Below are 20,509 nucleotides of genomic sequence, written 5' to 3' on the forward strand. Positions count from 1 at the left end.
GTAGTTGGCCACTTCATTTAGAAGCCAGGGAAATGTATGATGGGCCGTTAATCGATCCGCAAGTTTCACAGGTTTCTTTGGGCTTCACTGTGTCAAATGAATCTAGATTACAAGAGGTCCATATTGATGTGATCCCCTCTACCGAAGCTCTGGCGCCGGTGTTGAATGGACCTTCTATTGGTAATAAAATACTAGCGGGGCCTGAGTTCGACAGAGAGTTATCAATCCAAAAATTACCTAGTTCAAACAGAAAAATTTAAGAAGCGGTCCTAGTCAAAGAAGGGTAAACTAAACTGTACTCAGGGTGAATCGTCTAAGACATGGGATCTGAAATCAAAGGGTTTCATCAGATCAAGAGTTTCTATGGTCCCTCTGGAAGATTGTTTAGATGCTACGGCTATTTTTGAAGCTGGAAAAAAAAAACTGGGAATTGTCTTCAAAGATACTGAGAATGTGGTTTGGAGAAACTTGCAGAACTCGAGAGGGAAGAAGGTAATTGATCTTCTCTCTCTTTGTTTAGTTTTCATTTGTGTGATATTTTATTGCTCCATGAGTTGCATTGTCTTGACATGGAACGTAAGAGGCTTGGGTAGAAATGAAAATGTGAGATCCGTTAGTCGAGCGATCTAAACAAGTCAAGCTAGAATGGTATTAATTTAGGAGAGTAAATTATCGTTAGTCAAGCCATGGGTGTTGAAACGGTTACAGAATTTCAGGCTAAGAGAGAGTGTTGTATTTCCGTCGGAAGGAGCTTCAAGTGGTTTACTATCTTTTTGGGATCCCTATTTTTTTAAAGCAGAAAGGTCAGTTTTCAGAGACAGATTTCTAGCTCTTGAAGGGATTCTGGTTCAGTTTAAAATCAACATTGTTGTTATAAATGTGTATGCTCCGAATTGCTCTAATGAGAGAAGGGAACTGTCGCCCAGCTATCGGAATATATTGAATCAGCTGAGAGGCCCATCATTATAGGAGGGGACTTTAACACTGTGCTATCGTCAGAGGAGAAACGTGGGTCTTCAGCTTGCGCCAGTTCGATGCGATCCTTGGCTGATTTTATCAATGAAAGGAATTTGATTAAGCTCCCTTTGTTAGGGAGTCAATTCACGTGGTTCAGAGACGGTGTTTCTGTTTCAGCTAGCAGACTCGATAGAGTTCTTATTTCTCCGGCAATTGTATTATGCTTTCCCCATCTTAAGCAATTCACTCTTCCAAGATGTCTCCCGGACCATAAGCCGGTTTTTTTATCCGAAGAAAAAATGGTTCAAACTAAGAGGCCAATCAAGTGTTTCACGCATTGGGCTGATGACCGAGGTTTCAAAGATTTAATCAAAGCTGTTAATCTTAAAAGTCAAAGTAGTGGCATTGATGCCATACTAGCAGAATGTAAATTAGTTGCTAAAGATTGGGCAAAGGCGGCCAACTCAAAGGTATCAGCTTTGGTGAAGGTTATTGAGGAAAAAATTGATTCTTTAGAAAATTCTCTGCTTTGTTCTGGTGTTAATGTCGAGGATGTCGAGGAACTAATCAAGCTGAAGGTCGAGTTGTGGTCAGTTCACAGAAACGAGGAGAGGGAATGGTTACATAAATTGTGGTTAAAGTGGTTCAAGGAGGGTGATAAAAACACCAAGTTTTTTCACCTATCAACAGCCATAAGAGGCAACTATAATAACATAGCGTCCATCTGGGTGAATGATGTAGTGTTACAGATCCAACTCGAATTTCTTTGGCTTTCGAGAAGCACTACAGAGAGAGTTTTAATAAGAAGAGCACTATACCTATCAAAAGTTTAGGGATTAATCTGAAGAAATTGAGCTTGGAATCAAAAAGATTTTTGGAAGGACCTTTTTCATAAGGAGAAGTTTGGGATGCAATTAACTCGACTGATGGGAATAGAGCGCCTGGTCCGAATGGTTTCAACCTGGATTTCTATAAGAAGTTCTGGCATTTCCTGAAGGGTGCTATTATGGAGTTCTTCGCTGACTTCCGTAAAGGTGACTGGAAAGAGGGCGACACAAATAAATCGTTTATCACACTTATTCCGAAGAAGCCAAATGTTGATCTCATCGATGATTTTAGGTCTATTTCTCTTGTAGGCAATATGTATAAAATTTTGTCTCGGTCCTTTCCAGAAGGTTGGTGGTCTGTATGAATGAAGTTGTTGGGGAAAATCAATTTGTGTTCTCTGCAGGAAAACAAAATGTGGATTGTTCCCTTATTGCAAATGAAACTATTGATGATCTGATTCGTAGGAAAAGAGAAGTTGTAATCTTCAAAGCTGACTTTTAGAAGGCTTATGATACGGTTGATTGGGCTTTTTTGGACTTTGTTATGAAGGAGATGGGGTTTGGGAATAGGTGGCGACGCTGGATATCCTTCTGCATTTTATCTCTGTCCATTTCTTTATTGATAAATGGGTGTCCTCGCAGTTTCAACATCCAAGAGGTCTTAGACAAGGATGCCCCTGTCTTCTTTCCTCTTCAACTTAGTGGGAGAAGCGCTTAGTAGTCCCTTGTTCAAAGTTGTAGAAGTGGGGTTGTGTAAAGGAGTGTCAGTTGGTTCGGGTAGTTTTCGCATTTCACACATCTAGTTTGCAGATGACCTAATTGTGTTCTCTGAAGCGAGTGTTAAGGCAGTTTTAAACATTAAGAAAATTCTTAGATTGTTTGAAGTTGTAGCAGGATTAAAACTAAATATGAAAAAAAATATACTCTTTTTGTAATCAATGTAGTTGAGGGGATCATCCAAGAGTGGGTTGTTCTATTTAAGTGTGGATGGGGCAATCTCTTTTCTAAATACCTTGGTCTTCCATTAGGTCAATTGAGGAATTCTCCAAAGCTTTGGAAGCCTATCATTGATAAATTTCGATCAAGGCTTGGAGGGTGGAAAGGGAATTTCATTTCCTTTGGGGGGCACTTAACTTTGGTAAGGTCGGTCCTAGCTAATCTTCTTGTAACATCCCAAACTACGGGTTAGTGACTAAATTGTAAAATTTCAGAAGTTGGTGATTAAAGTAGAATAGTTGAATAGCTTAATGACTTATCTGGAAATAGTTTATGAATTATTGTTAGTAATTATTAAAGGAAGTAAAGGGCAAATTGGTCATTTGATATGAACGATATTTTTTCCCCTTTAATAGGAGAGAAACACGTAAGGGGGAGAGGGGAGCTGAAAACTCTCTTCTTCTTCTTGCTTTCTTCTTCCCCGTGTGCTCAAGATCAAAAGCCAAGCAAAGGTGAGTTGTTTGATTATTTGTTGATTTAAAGTTTGGGTTTTGATCATTAGATGATAACTAAGCTTAAGGAAAGCTTAACTTATCTTAAAATCAAAAGATAAAGGAGTTAGAGAAGATTAAAGATTTGGAGTTCTTAAGTGAAATCTTGAAATAGAGTTTATAATAAGAATTAAAAGTTGAATTTGACTTGTCATCAACTTAATTAAGAGATATGAAGTGATAGAATTGGATTTAGAGTATCTTGAAAATTTGGTATGATTATTGATTTTCATATTAAATATGGAAATTTGAGATTAAGGATGTATTGAATGAGTAGAAATTAGTTTAAGTATATGTACTTGAGTTAAGAACAGAAAAATGAATGAAACATGAAGAATTTAAGCTGAAAAAGATGAATTTTCGGTTGAAAAAGTTTGTTTTGGGCAGAGTGTATCGGTACCCTATGTATGTGTATCGATACCCTCTTGAACGAAAATTCCAGAATGTAATAAGGGTATCGATACCTTAGGGAGGGTACTGATACCTTAGGGAGGGTATCGATATCCCCTAAAGAAAAAAGTGAATATGAGTCTATTAAATTCTTTTAAGTTATTAGCATCAAATTACAAGGTATATATATCTGATAATTTCCTTAAAAATATATGATTGTGTAGATATCGATCGAGAGCAACGCCCGGATGAGTTTACAAGTAATAGTCATCGAGAAGAGATAAGAGTTCGATATTGACTACTGAGGTCAGGTGAGTGCACATTATTTAGTATATGATGTTCAATGGAAAATAAGACTTACGATAAGTCTATTTCCAATAGTAAAATGCATGAATTCATAGAAGTATGTGTTTGTTATGAGTATATGTGTTAACAAGATTTTTATGTATGTTACATGATTTGGATAAGTATATGTTAGTATGATAAGCCATATGAAACAATATAAATAATCTATAAGATTATTTAAGAATATGAAATACGTTATAAAAATTACATGATGAAATTTTTGTTTCTTGGTGTAGTGATATATGTTATATGATATGAATATGGTAAGTAAAAGAGATTAATGGCGACGATAAGAGTAATAATAAGGATAATGAAATGACATGTATATGTGAATATATGTATATATGAGATGACATAAGAATAAGATATAAGCAATGTAACAAGAAGTGTGAAATGACATGAAAAGTTGATATAAGATATGTAAAAGTGATTCATGTGACTATATGTATATGTGATCCAAGTTATGTGAACATATGAGAATATATGCACATGCGATATATGTTACTGATATGAACCTATGTGATATGGGTTATATGACAAGAATGATATACCAGCTATATGAGAATGAGTTATGAGATAATATGTTTATATGATACAAGTGATGTGAACTGTTATAAATGATAATGCCCATGTTATATGATACGAGAGCTATAGATATAGTTGCATGCCAAAAGTTGAGGGTCTACGCGGTTTTTCGGGACATATATAGTATACAGAGGTCATTCAGGATAAATACATAGGTCCTTCGGGACAAATTTATATGCCACTCAGTGGGACTTATACGAACTGTGGTGACAGCAATAGTGCACAACCTCAATGTACTCGAATACTTTAAGTTCTCAGTAATGTACATGGCCTATAAAAGATATCAAAAGTATTTGGATTATTATATGATATCGTGTTATTATTGTTTACACTGAATTCAACGTGTACATGAGCTAATAAAAAGATATTAATAAATACACGGTATGCGATGTATATGCTTTGTGATATGATATGTTACAAGATTTATATGTAATATTGTATGTATTGTTGAGTGAAATATATTACATGATAGTAATAATGGTATATATGCATGTATGTATTCTGTTATATGAAATGTTCTATGGTTTTATTATATGTTTTATATGCCTCACTAAATCAACGACTTAGCGTGTGATTGTTTCACACGTAGGTTCCGACAAGAAGAATGAGTAAAGTTAAGTAAGACCGATCAGTTTCTCCTTTCCCAAGATCATATCAGAAAAGAATTATATAGTATGTATTTTGTAATACTGATATTGGTTGGCATGTAAATAAATATTTGAATACGATATGCTCTGATCGAGTTTTGTAATATTTTAAACGTATTTATGTAAATGGTAATGTTATAGTAATAAAAGTTTAAGTTTTTATGAGTTTTATACATGTTGACCGAAATTACTGTAGCAAGGGTATCAGTACATTGTAGCAGTGTATCGATATCCCTGTAGCGTTCTGGAAAATTTTAGCATTCGGTACTGTCACGGCACTATTCACTACTATTTATAGTATTGTTTATTACTGTTCACAGTACTGTTATACCGTATAGTATTATTTATAAAAATATTTCTTTTTTTAAATTTGTTATAACGAACATGATTCAACGGTATATTATTGTATTTTCTTAATATAAATATAAACGTTTTGTTATTTTGTAAGAATATTATTTCAAAAAGTCAATGTGACATCTCAAACTCGTATTCGAGTTGGATACGGTTGGGGTGTTGCACTTCAAATGTATTTTCTATCACATTTTAAGATGCCCGCTTCGGTTGCGTCAGAGTTGAATAAATTGATAGCAAATTTTATTTGGCGCTCGAAATCAAATAGGCCGATACATTGGGTGAAGTGGGAAAACGTGTGCAGGCCAAGAGTTCTAGGTGGCCTTGATTTTTTGGATTTGCGACTGAGGAATCAAAATCGCTTCATAATAAATGGATTTGGGGGTATGGCGCTGAGTCAGATTGCTAGTGGAAAAAGTTAGTAGATGCCAAGTATGCCTACGATAATCAATCGTTACTGCCCCGAGGTTTTGATCCTAAAAAATCTTCTTGGGTTTGGAGAAACATTACTCATCCTTTAATCAAGAATGATGACATTTTTCACTAAAAATATCAAGTGTGCGGTAGGTAACGGGAATCTGATTGATTTTTGGGTTGATAGGTGGACTGGAGTTTCATCTCTTAAAGAATCGTTTCCACGGATTTTTGCTGTTGCTCTAAAGAAGAGTGGGAAGATTTGTGAGTTCGGCGTTAAGTCTAACGGATTGTGGGAATGGAAGATTGAACTCAGGATAGATCTTTTTGAGTGGGAAAAGAGTATCTGGATTGAATTTTTGAATGTTATCAACGGAGCAAATATAGTAAGTTACAATGTTGATCAGTTATGGTGGAGTGGCTCTCCGAATGGCATCTTTACTCCGCGTAGTTTCTGTTGGGTTGTTTCAAATCGAGAAGGATCCCCTCTAGAATTTATTTTGTGCTAATTTAGCTCCACCAAAGGTGGAGGCTTTTGTTTGGAATCTCGTTCAACATAAAATTCCAGCTCTTGTGGAGCTTGCTAAACGTGGTATTTCCAATTTGGGGGAGGCAGTCTGTGTTTTTTGTAAGCTGGAGCAGGAGACGGTTGTTCATCTCTTCTGCCACTATAAGAAAATTTGGGGTGTTTGGCACAGGTGGTGTAACTTTTAGAACATAAACCTCATTATTCCTGGAAACATAAAATCACTCCTTTTCTACTGGGATTCTCAACCTATTCAGAGTAACTACAAATCAATATGGAAGATGGCCCTTTTCGGGATAATTTGGTCTATTTGGCTTGGTAGAAACGATGGCATGTTCAACAACAAAATCCTATTCGGTGCCCAAATCTTTGAGGGGGCCCTCCTCTGGACCGGTCTCTGGTGTAATAGTAAATGGCCGGGTTTAGTCCCAACTGTTCTCAATTTTTCTAGATGCCCAAATACCTTTGGTTTCGACTTTTAGGTGATGTTTGGTTGATATGAATTCTTGGAATTTGGAGAATTAGAATCTAATTCCACCACTTTCCCAAGTTTGGTTCAAGTTTTCCAAGGGAATTTGAATCTTTCATGGCTTCAACTTTCCATCAAATTAGGGAAAGCGAATTTCATCCAAGAATGGATGGAATTCAATTCCCTTGTTGGAGGGAATTGAAATTTGATTATACTACCCTCATCAATCTTTTGGTAACTTATTCATATATTGAATAAACATATTTTTATTTCAGGTCGGGTCGGTTCGGGTTTCTAATTCATATATTCGGGCCGGGTCAGGTGAAACTTTATTTTGGTCGGGTCGGGTTGATTTTTTTAAGTGTGATATTCGGGTCGAGTTCGGGTTTAGGGTGAAAAATACCCGACCCGAAAATATATATAATTTTACCTTATATATTTAGAATAATTACAATAATATCCCTATATATATAATTTTTTCAATTAAGTTACTGTTTTTATTGAATAAAAATAATTTTATTATTATTTCGGGTCGGGTCGGGTTTCTAATTCATATATTCGGGTCAGGTCGGGTCGGATTTCTAATTCATATATTCGGGTCGGGTGAAACTTTATTTTGTTCGGGTCGGGTCGAGTTTTTTAATTGTGATATTCAGGTCGAGTCGGGTCGGGATTTTTTAAGTGTGATATTCGGGTCGGGTTTGGGTTTAGGGTGAAAAAAACCGGACCCGACCCGAAAAATATATAATTTTACCTTATATATTTATGAATAATTATAATAATACCCCTTTATATATAATTTTTTTCAATTAAGTCAATGTTTTTATTGAATAAAAATAATTTTTATTATTATTTCGTGTCGTGTCAGGTCGGGTTTCTAATTCATATATTGAATAAAAATAGTTTTTGGTAACTAATTAACATACTCCGATTGAAATTTCGAAATATTATTCTATCTTTTGGTAACTTATTAACATATTTTGATTGCGATGATTTTAACTTATGATGTTTATTAGCATTAATTTTATAATTTATTGAAAGAATAATCAATCAATAAAATGAAATTTTAATATTTTTTTAATTTTTATAATATATTACTATATGTAAGTTGTAAAACAAACTAAAATAAAGCAAAAAACAAGAATGACAATTCTGTCATTTTACATTACTGAAATCAAATTCATCTGACATGTCTGCGAACCAAACAAAATATGGAATTGGATTTCAATTCCATTTCCTGCCAACCAAACAGAATATGAAATTGGATTCCAATTCCTGACAGATTTCAATTCCCTCATAAACATTCCAACAAACCAAACGCCACCTTAGTTTCGGAGGTAAGGACTGCTCCTCTCATTTTTAATTAGTTTTTGGGCTATGGATGCATGGTGCCCTTGTTTTGGTTTGAAGTTTCATTGTTTTGCCTCAAGTTGATTCGGTTATCTATGATGCATACTGCTATAGCTTATCAGGGGTTGCTTTGGTTTTTTATATTGTGTGGATTTGGTTTGTCTGCTTCTTTTTCTCTTGGTTTGATAGTTGGCTGGTTCGATTGCTTTCTGTGATGATGGCCATGTGTTCTGGTTCTCTAGCAAAGTTGTTTTTGTTGGAACGATGTGTGATATTTCTTTGACTTTTAACAGTAGGGGAAGTGGGTTATGGTTTTAATGTGTTGTGAGGTGGTGGTTTTTCTGTTCTTAAAGTTCCAATTTGTGGGTAAACTTGTGTTAATTATTTAGCACATTTGGTGTGGTGGACGTTAAGCGTGGAATTCAGTTTGTATCAGATGGTTTTCCTCTGTTTCATGGTTGTCCAATGGCAGATTGTTGTGTGTGTTGTGATGAAGCGTGGTTTAGGTTTTCGAGCTTGGTCTTCAGGAGGCTTCATTTATCTGGGTGGTCGAGTTATTGGCAGTCTTTGGGTTGCCTATTGTGCCCCTTATGGTCTCTGGATGCCTTTGTGTGTCTATTGTTTTCGAGCTATGTTGTTGTTCCTTATTCCGACATCGATAGAGTGTACTCTTTTTTCTCCACTTAAGTCTAGAGAGGATTTTAACGAGACATCTTTGTTTTGGGGACCATAACCTCTTTGTATAGCTGATTTAAGAATCAATTAATTATTGTCTGCATTTATAACTTTGTCCCTCGTCAAATTATAAATATAACTTTTTATCCAACACGATGTTGTTGTCTCAATTCTTTTGGGTGCAGAATTATGCGTCACAAATCCATTAAGAGTTCCAATAGGTATCAATGTAACAAGATACAGTAAAGTGTCCACTGTAATGCATCTAGAGATCAATAAAACAAGCTTAACGAATTATCTTAAACTAAAAATGATTTCTGAGATACAATAAAACACAACTTTTTCCATTCATAAACCCTACCTTTAAGGCTTAAGCTTAGACATTAAATTTTACAACCAATGCTATAGCTGAAGTGTTCTCACTTCTCAGTTCTCACACAACTAAATTGTACGCATTAAACTCAAGCAAGGTGCGTGGCGATTGGACTCATCAATCTCATCACAGATTTTCTGAGATACATGATCGATCTGAATAGGACTCGAGTCGTGTGTCCAAGGCGTAGGAGCATCAAGCCGATCCAAACCAGCGTAGCAATTCCAAATATAGTGATCAGCAAAGAGTTTTGATGATCAGGTGTTAATGCTATGAGACATTCCAGATATGCTACTGCCATTGGAGTAATGGCAATCCACATGATGACCATTAAAACCCACATAAAGAACCGACGTTGCAATGGTAATCCACTTATAAGCAACAGGTTAATGCTGAGAGACGCCAAGAAACCCGTTGTATTCCATGCGATGAATAACGTATAAACTCATGGATGATTATCTGCCAATACAAAAAACCCTGCCGCATGATTTTTACCGTTTCATTCCTTCGATGAAGAACCACTGGGTCCATTATCTTGCCAAACGCTACTGGGAAGATTGACGCCTGCTTGGAATGCCGTGGCGGCTAGCAGGGAAGCCACTAGCATTATGATGTTGCTTTTTCTTTCTAGCCAATCGGTATTCTTATTTTTAAGTGACCTTTTTCCATCTTTTCTCTTCTTTGATTTTGATGTTGCGTTCGACTGATCCCATGTGGACGACAAGATTTTGGTCCTATTGCCTTGAGTTGAGAATTTGACAAAGGTTTATCTTGTCTATGTGTAGCTCCCATCCTTTTAAGTGATTCCACAATCTCCTTATCACTCTCGTCTCGTTGGTTTCGTGATAAAAGATCAAGTGCCGTGAAGCCATCTTCATTCACACAATTCACGTCTATCGTTATACTAGAAATCAAAAAAGTTGATGGCCTGCATATGTTCATAATTAATTGAAGTTAAAGATGGATGAATTGTAGTATAAATTCGAAAAACTGAACTAACAGAGGATCGGGATCAGTACCGAGTACACACCTTTGTTTGTTTAGCAGCTATCGCCAGATGCAAGATAGTGTTACCCTCATATTCTTACAATTCAAGAACTCATGATCCGAAACTCATTCCACCGACAACTTCAACACCTCCAACTGGTTGCACCTCACGCACATATGTAAAATGGTCTCACCTTGGTCCATCAGCAATCGAGCTACCAAGGGTCTGGCTTGGATCAACTTTTTTAACACATCTAGGTGACCTTTCATGGCTGCAATATGAATAGGGTTCCTTCCATCAATGTCACTAACAAGACATATCAGGATCGACCTGCAGTAACCTTTTCGCAATTTGGAGGTACCCTTTTGCCGAAGCTAAGTGAAGTGGCCACGAGTTTCTAGAATCGGTTTCTTTGGCTAGCTCAGGCTTACAAATAAGAACTTCATCGACGAATTCGAGGTGGCCGAGCATGGATGCCAACGTGCAATGGCTTTCAGGGTAACGATCCGTGATGAATCTGTCGAGAAGTAGTGCATCCTCTTGAAGCAGATTAAGCAATGAAGTCTTATTTCCTTCTACAGCTGCCTCGTAAAGCTCTCTCTCCATCTTCTAATTTGCTATTCACAAAAACTCCAAAGAAACCATGACTCGGTGATTGATGATGTTCTTCATTAAGTTCAAGTTTTTGCCTTACATACATGATATAATTAAAGAATACATACAATCAGTGTTGATGTTGATATAAGAGCAATTTACTCATTAATATTTGTTTTCTTCATATATGTTTTAAGTCTTATTGGCGTTGACTTCATGTTGCTTAAAACTATTGGTTTGTTTAAAATATTGAAAGTCACATGTACGTTATAATTAAATATAAAATAATAATTTAAAATATGATTTATTACTTATCACCGAGTAGAACACAATAAAACATAAATATTATTAGGGTAAGGTCAGCTCCTTAAATTTATTGTTTTTATCAATTTCCACTACACAGATAAGCCTGAACTAGAACTTGCCTACAGCCCAACGGATGTAGTTTAAAGGTTGAAATCTCTAACATTTCATTCCACAAAAATTATAATGTATCAAAAAAAAACTTTATCCTTTGCCGGATCTTCTATTCGACACATTCTAAGAACAAAACTTCAAAATCCACCATTAAAGATAACAACATAGGTATTTTTTATTTATTATGAATTAATACATCTAAACTGTAAGACATGTAATAATCTATTCTACTAACTATAATCCATTAAGCTTATACATAATTACACCAGAAGCCAAGCCAGGCCAGCTGAAAAGGTTATAATTTTTGCTACCGCAGTTTGTGGAATGATTGTATGTGGATGGCTTTAAGCGCTGCCCCGACATGCGGAGATGGCATATTTCAATCTGATCACTGGTGTTCGAAGAGTCTTAACCAATCTGAACTTTGCGAGTCCCAGAAAAAGTAGCAGCATCAAGCAGAACTAAACCAACACGGCTATATCTACAATACTAACTATCGAAGTCTCTGCATGAGCAGGTGTTAAAGCGTTGACAGATTGTAGGTATGCGACGGCCATTGCAGTAACGGCAGCCCACATGGTGATCATTAAAACCCACATAAAAAATTTATACTTCAATGGTAATCCACTTATAAGCAGAAAGATGATGCTTAGTGATGCCAGGATATGCTTGAATCATTATATGCCAATATGGAGTATCCTGCAATATGATATGTTACGTTTGATTCTGGGTATAAAACTTCACTTTCGCCATTTTCATGTCAAACACCACTAGGAGGATTGATTCCGGCTTGGAATGCCATGGTCGCTAGCAAGGAAGCCACTAGCATCAGCGTCTTGCATTGTTTTTCCATCCAAGTTTTATTAACAAACCTATTCCCATTTCCCCTTCTCTTTGGTTCCGATATCCCATTTGATTGATCCCACGTGGACAATAAGTTCTGCGTTCTTGTTGCGTTAAGTTCACGATTTGACAGAGGCTTGTCTTTTTGCAGTAGCTCCCATCCTTTGAAGTAATCATGGTCTTATTTTTACTCTTTTATAGTTAGTCGAGCATTGTATTACCCGTTGTCTCTGTTGAAAATTCAATACACCGAAAGGTGCAAGTTGAAATTTAAAAGAAAAAAAATAAACAAATGTACCGAATGATGCATAGTAAAAAGGTGTAGCAATTTTTTGAAAAATTGTTAAATGGGATAATCATATTTAGTCATTGTAATTTAGGGTATTTACAAATTAGTCCTTAAGCTTCTACTATAAATACCCTAGCTCATTTAGCTTCAAAATCATCTCAAAGCATTCTAGCTTTCTTCCGATACTAGAGAGAATTTAGAGAGTTTCTTGAGAGTTATTTTCTCCTTTTTATCAAAAGAGAATTATCATTGTTTTCTCCTTGGTCGATTGAGAGAAGTTGTAATTCCTATTTTCTCATAGTGAAATTCTTCTACCGTTGCCCGTGGTTTTTACCCTATATTATTCAGGAGTTTTCCACGTAAATTTTGTGTCTCTTTTATCTTCATTTTTATTTTCTCAAATTATCAGTTGCGATTTTGCTCTATCCGATAGCCGTCTTCCGCAATAATTGGTATCAGAGCAAGATTAGAGTGTGTAATATCTGCTTATTGTCGTTGTGGTTGCCACCAAAAGGTGGATCCTCCAACATCAGAAAATAAGAAGTTATTACCTATTTTTTGAAGGTTCCAGAGAATTATTCACGATAGTGAAATAGTGGGAGCTATCCGAAATAGAAACTATAGCAACGAAATTTGATATTGAAAAATTCAATGGGAGAAATTTCTCATTGTGGAAATTGAAGATGAAGGTCATCCTGAGGAAAGACGGGTGTCTAGCGGCTATCAATGAAAGGTCAGTGGATTTCACAGATGACATCAAATGGAGTGAGATGGGCGGGAATGCTATGGCAAACTTTCATCTAGCATTAGCAGATGAAGTATTGTCAAGCATCGAGGAGAAGAAGACAGCTAAGGAGATATGTGATCATCTCACCAAATTGTACAAGGCCACATCGTTGCACAATAAAATTTTCCTTAAGAGGAAATTGTACACTCTCCGTATGTCAGAATCTACTTCAGTGACGGAGCACTTAAATACATTGAACACCTTATTTTCTCAGCTTACATCCCTAAGCTGTAAAATAGGAGAACAAGAACGTGTTGAACTTCTACTTCGAAGTCTATCAGATTCGTACGATCAACTCATCATCAACTTGACAAACAGTAATCTCACCAGTCTAGTCTTCGATGATGTTGCAGCTGCTATTCTACAAGAAGAAAATCAGCGCAAGAACAAGGAAGACAGACAAGTAAATCTGCAACAGCAGAAGCATTGACAACGCGAGAGGAGATCAACAGAACGTGGCCAAAGCAGTCACAAAGATGGAGATGCTCTATGCTGTGAAGCGTCACCACGTGGAAGGTAGAAAATGATTTGCAGATATATGGTTCATTGATTCGGGAGCAACATATCACATGACCTCAAGAAGAGAATGGTTCCATCAGTATGAACCTGTCTTAGGAGGATCTGTGTATAGTTGCAATGATCATGCCTTAGAGATCATTGGCGTGGGAACCATCAAATTGAAGATGTACGATGGAACAATCAAAGTTGTTCGAGATGTGCGGCACGTGAAAGGCCTGAAGAAAATTTTATTATCCTACGGATTGTTGGATAATAATGCAAGCAAGATTTGCTGAAAGGCGAAAAGATAGCAGCAAACTTGTACATGCTGAAGGGAGAGACTTTGCTAGAAGCAGAAGCCTCTGTTGCCTCATGTAGTTCAGATTCTGCAATGTTATGGCATCAAAAACTTGGACACATGTCAGAACAAGGAATGAAAGTCCTTGTGGAGCAAAAGCTACTTCCAGGCTTAACAAAGGTATCACTTCCTTTGTGTGAGCATTGCATAACAAGTAAGCAGCACCGGTTGAAATTCAACAAATCAAATTCTAGAGGCAAAAGTGTTCTAGAACTGGTTCACTCTGATGTATGGCAAGCACCAGTTACATCCCTAGGTGGAGCAAAATACTTTGTCTCATTTATTAATGACTACTCCAGGAGATGTTGGGTGTACCCTATCAAGAAGAAGTCAGACGTATTTTCAACTTTCAAAAACTTCAAGGCGCGGGTGGAACTTGATTCTGGAAATAAGATCAAGTGTTTTAGAACAGATAATGGAGGATAATACACAAGCGAAGAATTTGATGACTTTTGCAGGAAAGAAAGCATCAAAAGACAGTTCACAGTGGCGAATACTCCTCAACAAAATGGAGTGGCGGAGCGGATGAACAGAACCTTGTTAGAAAGAACAAGAGCAATGTTGAGGGATGCAGGCCTAGAAAAATCATTCTGGGCAGAAGCAGTCAATACCACCTGGATGTGGACTCCAAGAAATTTCAAAGCTGGATCCAAATCTAGGAAATGCAAATTCTTAGGGTATGCTGATGGAGTAAAGGGTATATCGCTTGTGGGATCCCACTTCCCGCAAAGTGATCATTAGCAGGGATGTTCTTTGTAGAAGATAAGCTACAAAGAAAAAAGACGATGACAGTGCTGAAAAGTCAGAGACTACACAGATACATGTGGAAAAGAGTTTGAACAAGGAGATTCTTCTGAAGCAGAAAGCACATGAAACAAGAACCAGAGAGTTCTGAAGCTCCAACAACTCGTCAATCATATCGTGTGAGAAGATGTCCCAATTGGCACTCAGATTATGTTATAGAAGGAAATGTTGCATACTATCTTTTAACAGAGGACAGTGAGCCATCAACATACCAAGAGGCAATAAACAGCTCAAATGCTTCATTGTAGATGATGGCGATGCAAGAAGAAATCTAAGCCCTTCATAAAAATAATGCATGGGATCTTGTGCCACTACCACAAGGAAAGAAGCCAATTGGTAACAAATGGGTTTTCAAAATCAAGCGAAATGGTGACGATCAAGTGGAGAGGTATCGTACAAGACTGGTGGTTAAAGGATATGCTCAGAAATAAGGTATTGATTTCAATGAAATTTTTTCTCCTGTGGTTCGACTAACAACAGTTCGAGTAGTCTTGGCAATGTGTGCTACATTGAATTTACATCTGGAACAGCTAGATGTTAAAACAACTTTTCTTCATGGAAATCTTGAAAAAGAGATTTATATGCTCCAGCCTGAAGGTTTTGAAGAAGACGAAAAGAAGAACTTGGTTTGCAGGTTGAACAAATCTCTGTACGGTCTAAAGCAAGCGCCGAGGTGTTGGTATAAGAGATTTGATTCCATCATTATGTGCCTTGGATACAACAGACTTAATGCAGACCCTTGTGCTTATTTCAAGAGGTCTGGTGATAACGATTTTGTTATATTGCTGTTGTATGTGGATGGCATGTTGGTTGCAGGACCCAACAAAGATCATATTGACGAATTGAAGGCACAACTGGCTAGGGAATTTGAAATGAAGGAATTGGGATCAGTAAACAAGATTCTAGGGATGCAAATTCACCAAGACAGAAGTAATAGGAAGATTTGACTTTCACAAAAGAATTACTTGAAGAAGATCTTATCACGATTCAGCATGCAAAATTGTAAGTCAATTTCTACCCCTCTTCCTATTAACTTCAAATTATCCTCTAGTATGAGTCCTAGCAGTGAAGAAGAGATGATGGAGATGTCTCGAGTACCGTATGCATCAGCAGTGGGAAGATTAATGTTCGCTATGATATGCACAAGACCAGACATTGCACAAGCAGTGGGAGTGGTTAGTCGGTACATGGTGAATCCAAGCAAAGAGCATTGGAATATTGTAAAGAGGATCCTAAGATACATCAAAGGGACCTCAATGTTGCATATGTACAAAACTGGTAAATGGTTATGTAGATTCTGAATATGCAGGGGATTTGGATATAAAGCAAATCTACTACAGGATATGTGTTCAAAGTTGCTGGTGGAGTTGTAAGCTGGGTGCAAAATTGCAGTCAGTTGTGGCTACGTCCACAACAGAGGCAGAATATATAGCAGCTACAGCCATAAATAAGCATTTGGTTGAGTTGTTATTGGAGGGCTTGGGCACAATCAAGAGTATGTCTCTCTGTTCAGTTGTGGCTACGTCCACAACAGAGGCAGAATATATGAGCTACACAAGCCAGTAAATAAGCCAATTTGGTTGAAGTGTTATTGGAGGAGCTTGGGCACAATCAAGAGTATGTCTCTCTGTTTTCAATGCTGATAAATTTTCTTGGTGTCGATCCTCTTGTGGCCTGTCAGAAACGTAAGCAACATGAAGGTACAAGGTAGAAAGAATGGTGTGAAGATATGATTGTCCCAATCAAATCTTCAAGTGGGAGATTGTTGAAAATTCAATGCACCGAAAGGTGCAAGTTGAAATTTGAAAGAAAAAAAATAAACAAATGCGCCGAATGATGCATAGTCAAAAAGGTGCAGCAATTTTTTGAAAAATTGCTAAATGAGATAATCATATTTAGTCATTGTAATTTAGGGTATTTACAAATTAGTCCTTAAGCTTCTACTATAAATACCCTAGCTCATTTAGCTTCAAAATCATCCCAAAGCATTCTAGCTTTCTTCCAATACTAGAGAGAATTTAGAGAGTTTCTTGAGAGTTGTTTTCTCCTTTTTATCAAGAGATAATTATCATTGTTTTCTCCTTGGTCGATTGAGAGAAGTTGTAATTCCTATTTTCTCATAGTGAAATTCTTCTACCGTTGCTCGTGGTTTTTACCCTATATTATTCAGGGGTTTTCCACGTAAATTTTGTGTCTCTTTTATCTTCATTTTTATTTTCTCAAATTATCAGTTGTGATTTTGCTCTATCCAATAGCCGTCTTCCGCAACAGTCTCGTACCCACGGTTGGTGAAAAAGTTTTGTTATTTGTGGAATAATCCTATTAGTCGATTTGATTTCCCACAACCCAAGACCAAAATTTAAAATTTGCATGAATAATTAAAAAAGGAAAAGAAAATAAATCGCACTGACGAATTATCTTAAACTAAAAATGATTTCTGAGAAAACATAGATCAAGGACAGCTTTTCCATTCATAAATCCTGCCTCTAAGGCTTAAGCTTAGACATTAAATTTTACAACCAAAGCTATAGCTGAAGTGTTAAAGGAACGAGCGAGTAAATTGTACGTTTTAAACTCAAGCAGGGCGTGTGAAGATACATTTCATCAATCTGACGATTAGTCGAATCGTGTGTCCAAGAAAGAGTATGAGCATCAAGCCGATCCAAACCAGCGTGGCGAGTATTATTGTAATGATCGGTAAAGACCCTTGATGATCAGGTGTTAAAGCTACGAGACATACTAGATATGCTAATGCCATTGCAGTAATGGCAACCCACATGATGACCATTAAACACCACATGGAGAACCTGCCTCGAATTGGTAATCCACTTATAAGCAACAGGATGAAACTGAGAGACGCCAGAAAACCGATTGTATTACATGCGACGAATCCGATATATAATCGTGGATACTTATCTGCTAATACAGAGTACCCGTACTTTTTGGACCATTATCTTGCTAAACGCCACTAGGAGGATTGACGCCCGCTTGGAATGCCATGGCAGCTAGCAAGGAAGCCACCAGCATTATGATATTGCATTCTCTTTCTAGCCAATCACCATACTTATTTTTAACTAACCTATTCCCATCTTTTCTCTTCTTTGATTTTGATGTTGCGTTTGATTGATCCCAATCGGACAAGAAGATTTTGGTCCTTATTTCCTTGAGTTGAGAATTTGACAAAGGTTTGTCTTGTGCATGTGTAGATCCCATCCTTTTAAGTGATTCCACAATCTCCTTATTAAACACGTCTTTTTGGTTTTGTGATAAAAGATCAAGTGCCGCGAAGCCATCTTCATTCACACAATCCACGTCTATCGTTGTACTAGAAATCAAGAAGTTTATGGCCTGCATAACAAGTTTATAAAACTTATAACGATGTTAATTAAGTGTTAAATCATGTTATTTGAATCTAAATTTATGAGGTGGAATTAACTGGGGGATCTTGATCAGTACTGAGTACTCACCTCTGTTTACTTAGCTGCTATTGCCAGATGCAAAATGGTGTTACCGTCATAATTCTTAGAATTCAAGAACTCGTGATCCGAAACTCTTTCCACCAACAATCACAATGCGTCCAACTGGCTGCACCTCACTCATGCATGTAAAATGGTGTCACCTTGCTCCATTAGCACTCGAGCTGCCCAGGGTCTGGCATCAACCAGCTCTCTCAACAAACCAAGGTGACCTTTCATGGCTGCAATATGAATTGGGTTCCTCCCATCAATGTCACTGACAAGACACATATCAGGGTTAACTTGCAGTAAGCTTTTCGCAACTTGCAGGTACCCTTTTGCGGCGGCTAAGTGAAGCGGCGATGATTTTTGAGAATCGAGTTCTTTGGCTAGCTCAGGATTACTAGTAAGAATTTCATCGACGAATTTGAGATGCCCGAGCATGGAAGCAACGTGTAAAAGGGTTTCAGGGTAACGGCCAGTGATGAATCTGTCGAGAAGCAGTGCATCCTCTTGAAGCAAATTCAACAACGAACTCCTTGTTGCCTTCCACGGCTGCATCATAAAGCTTCTTATTCATTTTCTACTTTGAAATTCACAAAAACAAAATTAAAATGTTTACCATACCTTGGTGGATTGATGAGGATTGGCATCTTTTGGTCTATCTCGGTGTTGGATATAGGAAAGGAACTAAATATTTATTAAAATGGTAGTTAAAATATTTTTTCTTCTCTAGAAATACAATTTTTTTTAACTATTGAGGCCTCATAAAATTTTCTTTCTTTATTTTCTAAAATTTATATTTTTTCAGTATTAATTAATACTTAAAAAATAATTGTTAGGAACCAAAACTTCTCCTAGTATGTGTTGGTTTTTTGGTAAATTTTGAATTCCACATTGGTTTTGTATAAGGAGGAGGAGAAATTCTTTTGGTATAAATAGAGCTCACCTCCTTATTTTAACATCTCACAAATATAAGTCTTCTTCTATATTAAAGGCTATTTGTACTATTTCTCTCTCTTTGTAATATTTCCTCTATTAGTGAAATATTATTTTAGTAGTGTTCGAGGACGTAGGCATAATTTTGGCATAACCTCGTTAAACTTTGGTGTTCTCTTTTATATCTATTTAATATCTATTATCGGGTATAGTTCTTAATTATTGTCCTATTAAAATTACTTGTCTTGGTAGTTCTGTCTAAGGAGAGTGGGTTTTAAGAGGGACCATTGTGATCCCTCCACTCTTTCCTGGGAATCAACCTTGGGATGATTTTTAGTACAATCGTTTTCATACTAGTCACCTAGATAATAGTTTTCAATGTGAATTTGTTATTATTGGTGGAAATTAACCCGAATTTCACAACAATTGGTACCAGAACTCTTGGTTTACTTTAGTATGCTCTGTGGTTGCGGCTTAGGTTGATCTTCCACATCAGAAAAAAAATTATTTGGGCTAATTGACATTCCGCATTGACAGCTATTAAATAGAATTTGTAGCAGAAATGGCAGACGACACAAAAACATCCCCATCATCGTCAACAGCTTCTTCATCTTCAATTTTGGCAAGAAATGTTGTGACAAATGTTAGATTTGCAGTGGAGATTTTTTATGGCACTAGTCATTTCGACATGTGGCAAAGTGAGGTTCTATATGTCCTATTTCAGCAGGGTCTAGACATTGCTATTGAAGGAGAGAAACCAAATGATGTTGAGGAGAAAGAATGGAAGAGGATCAATAGATTGACATGTGATACTATTCGATCGTGTCTTTCTAGAGAGCAGAAGCATGCATTTTCTAATAAAACTTTTGCAAGTAAATTGTGGAAGGCACTGGAGAAATTTTTGAAGAAAAGCGGACAGAACAAGCTCTACATGAAAAGGAGATTGTTCCGCTTAAACTATGTATCAGGTACCATTATGAATGATCACATTACTAGTTTTAATCAGCTGGTGACTGATCTGATGAATATGGACGTGACTTTTGAAGATAAAGATCTGGCTCTGATGTTGATGGGATCACTTCCTGATGAGTTTGAGTATCTTGAAACTACTCTACTTCATGGGAAGGTTGATGTGTCTCTC

At 36.8% G+C, this 20,509-nt stretch overlaps 1 protein-coding gene, 1 long non-coding RNA gene and 1 pseudogene across 2 annotated transcripts; 1 reads left to right on the forward strand and 2 right to left on the reverse strand.

Moving 5' to 3' along the window:
• The first annotated feature begins 270 nt into the window (after positions 1 to 270).
• LOC120147999 lies at positions 271 to 5,282 on the forward strand. Its single transcript, XR_005518336.1, has 3 exons — positions 271 to 492; positions 3,886 to 3,972; positions 5,181 to 5,282. It is a non-coding gene; the product is annotated as an uncharacterized LOC120147999 (long non-coding RNA).
• Positions 5,283 to 10,674: 5,392 nt separating this feature from the next.
• LOC120147998 (ankyrin repeat-containing protein BDA1-like) lies at positions 10,675 to 11,019 on the reverse strand. Its single transcript, XM_039161199.1, has one exon. The coding sequence runs from the start codon at positions 10,988 to 10,990 to the stop codon at positions 10,691 to 10,693; it is 300 nt and encodes a 99-aa protein (XP_039017130.1). The 5' UTR covers positions 10,991 to 11,019; the 3' UTR covers positions 10,675 to 10,690.
• A 6,530-nt stretch (positions 11,020 to 17,549) lies between these two features.
• On the reverse strand, positions 17,550 to 19,009 carry LOC120147916 (annotated as a pseudogene).
• Positions 19,010 to 20,509: the final 1,500 nt, after the last annotated feature.

The sequence above is a fragment of the Hibiscus syriacus genome, unplaced genomic scaffold, assembly GCF_006381635.1.
Source record: "Hibiscus syriacus cultivar Baekdansim isolate YM2019G1 unplaced genomic scaffold, ASM638163v2 tig00110945_pilon, whole genome shotgun sequence".
Lineage (NCBI taxonomy): Eukaryota > Viridiplantae > Streptophyta > Magnoliopsida > Malvales > Malvaceae > Hibiscus > Hibiscus syriacus.

Coding starts and splice junctions, on each gene's coding strand:
- LOC120147998 (XM_039161199.1), bottom strand. CDS start 10,990: ATGGAGAGAGAGCTTTACGAGGCAGCTGTAGAAGGAAATAAGACTTCA.